At 60.7% G+C, this 1887-nt stretch overlaps 1 protein-coding gene across 1 annotated transcript in view; it reads left to right on the top strand.

Moving 5' to 3' along the window:
• Nucleotides 1–26: 26 nt before the first annotated feature.
• Nucleotides 27–1887, top strand: part of AMOTL2 (angiomotin like 2) — a 6032-nt gene continuing 4171 nt past the window's right edge. Inside the window, exons 1-2 of the mRNA XM_010013398.1 lie at nt 27–478; nt 1712–1887. The exon at nt 1712–1887 is cut by the window's right edge and continues 50 nt beyond it. Coding sequence (XP_010011700.1) covers nt 237–478; nt 1712–1887 — 418 coding nt within the window. The 5' untranslated portion in view covers nt 27–236. The remainder of the gene's footprint in view (nt 479–1711) is intronic.

Here is a 1887-nt window from a genome sequence, read left to right as displayed (position 1 = left end):
TCTATCGGCTCTGCCAGCCCCAGCACAAGGGCGAGGAGCTTCCGACCTACGAGGAGGCCAAGGCGCATTCCCAGTACTACGCTTCGCAGCGGGGCGGGCAGCAGCATGGAGGGGCCAGCACAGGGATTCGGGGTGAAAATAGCCCACGTGGGGCTGAAAGCAGCAGCACCCGACGCCCCGATGAGGGGCTGAAGGACCTGAAGCATGGCCACGTGCGGTCACTGAGCGAGCGGCTGATGCGGATGTCACTGGAGAGGAGCGGGGCCAACACGCAGAGCCCCATCAGCGCCTCCCACAGCTACCCCCAGCTCTCCCGTCACCACCAGCTTGCTGCCCTGCAAGGGCATCACCCTGAGGGGCCAGAGCCACGGGGGCCCCCCCCGGAGTATCCCTACGTCATCCCTTCCCAGGACACTTACCTGGCTGAACCCCGACCCTGCTCCCAGGAAGGTCCTGGATTTCAACATCCTGAAATCAGGTAACCTGCAGCTCCCAGGTCCTGCTTTTGGGCTTCCACCCGTGTGCCTCTCAGCTGTGGTGCCGCAGGAGCCAGGATGGATGCTTGGGAGATGTGGGATGCAGAAAGCAGTGAGGGGCCTGGGTCAGCCATTGCCAAACCTCTCGTCCTTGCAGGACCAGATCTGGCTCAACCCGTGGGGTCTGCGGACAGCCCTCCTGTCCTCTCCCTGGTTTTCCCCAGCATCGTTGGGTTTTTCCAACTGGTGATGAAAATCCCACTGCCTTTGCAGACCCTGCCCCCTCCCCATGCACTGGGGGGAATTTGGGGTTAATTTAGGAGCTGGAACCAGCTCAGAAAATGGCTAAATGTGGAACAGGCATGGGACGGGGTGGAAGGCAAACCCTCTCCCTATTCCATGGAAATCTAGCCCATGGCCCTGAGACAGGGATGTCCACATAGCACTAGTTTGCTGCCAGTGCCGTGGGATTGCTGCCGAGCTGAGCCTGGTCTGGTGCTGGGTGGATTGTGGAGGTGATGAGCAGCACTGGGCAGCTCCCCTCTTCACTTGGGCAGCTTGACACCTCCAGCAAAGCCCCAGGTTGTCTGCAAGAAGGCCATGGAGAGGTCTGGGGGGGCCCTGGAGGTCCAAGAGAGCTGGGAACAACTTTCTTCAGTGTGGAAAACTATGGGAAGAAGGAAATTGGAGGCTTGATGGGAGTACTAACACTGCTCCCAGCCTTGCTGACCTATCCAGGCAGAGAGCAACAGCATCTCCAGCAGGAAAACCTTCTCCTTCCAGGGAACAAAGAGGGGAAGGGGAGCCGCGAGGAAGATGTATTTATTCTTCCTTGCTCCTATATCATCCCGAAGGAATGCAGGCCCTTGGCGGAGGAGTGCAGGCCCTTGGCGGGCAGCCCGCAGCAGAGCGGGGCTGGGCCATGCTCAGCCGCCCCGCTCAGGGTGTTCAAGGCGGCCATGGGATGTCGAGGAACTCAGAGCGGTCGTGCAAGGGGCAGCCAGGCTGGCCCTGCTCCTCCAAATATAGAGAGAATGTATTCATAGTTTGGTGGTGAGGAGCCATGCCAGGAGCCCTCGCTTTGCCCAGAAAACAGGGGAAAGTGGTAGTGCTGCCGGGTTCCAAGGTGCATCCTTTGTCGAGCTGTTGTTCATCAGCAGTCAGTGGTAGCCTGGGGATGCAGTCAGCTCCCCCACCCTGCCAAACCCACTGAGCATTCTTCTCCCTCTCTGCAGGGTGCTGTCCACCCATGTCCCCACCGCTTTCCTGCCTCTGCCAGGCGCTCTGTGCCCAGGCACGCTGGGTCCTGCTGGCGTGGAGGCACTGGTGAGTGCCCAGGCGGTCTCAACCAGCAGCCGCCTGGCCCGGGTAGACGCGGTCCTGCGGGACAATGAGAGGCTCCAGCGGGACA

This window comes from Nestor notabilis, unplaced genomic scaffold (genome assembly GCF_000696875.1).
Source record: "Nestor notabilis isolate BGI_N333 unplaced genomic scaffold, ASM69687v1 scaffold10944, whole genome shotgun sequence".
Classification (NCBI taxonomy): Eukaryota; Metazoa; Chordata; class Aves; order Psittaciformes; family Psittacidae; genus Nestor; species Nestor notabilis.
Note: the sequence above shows the minus strand (reverse complement) of the source record. Positions and strands in the feature narration are given on the sequence as shown.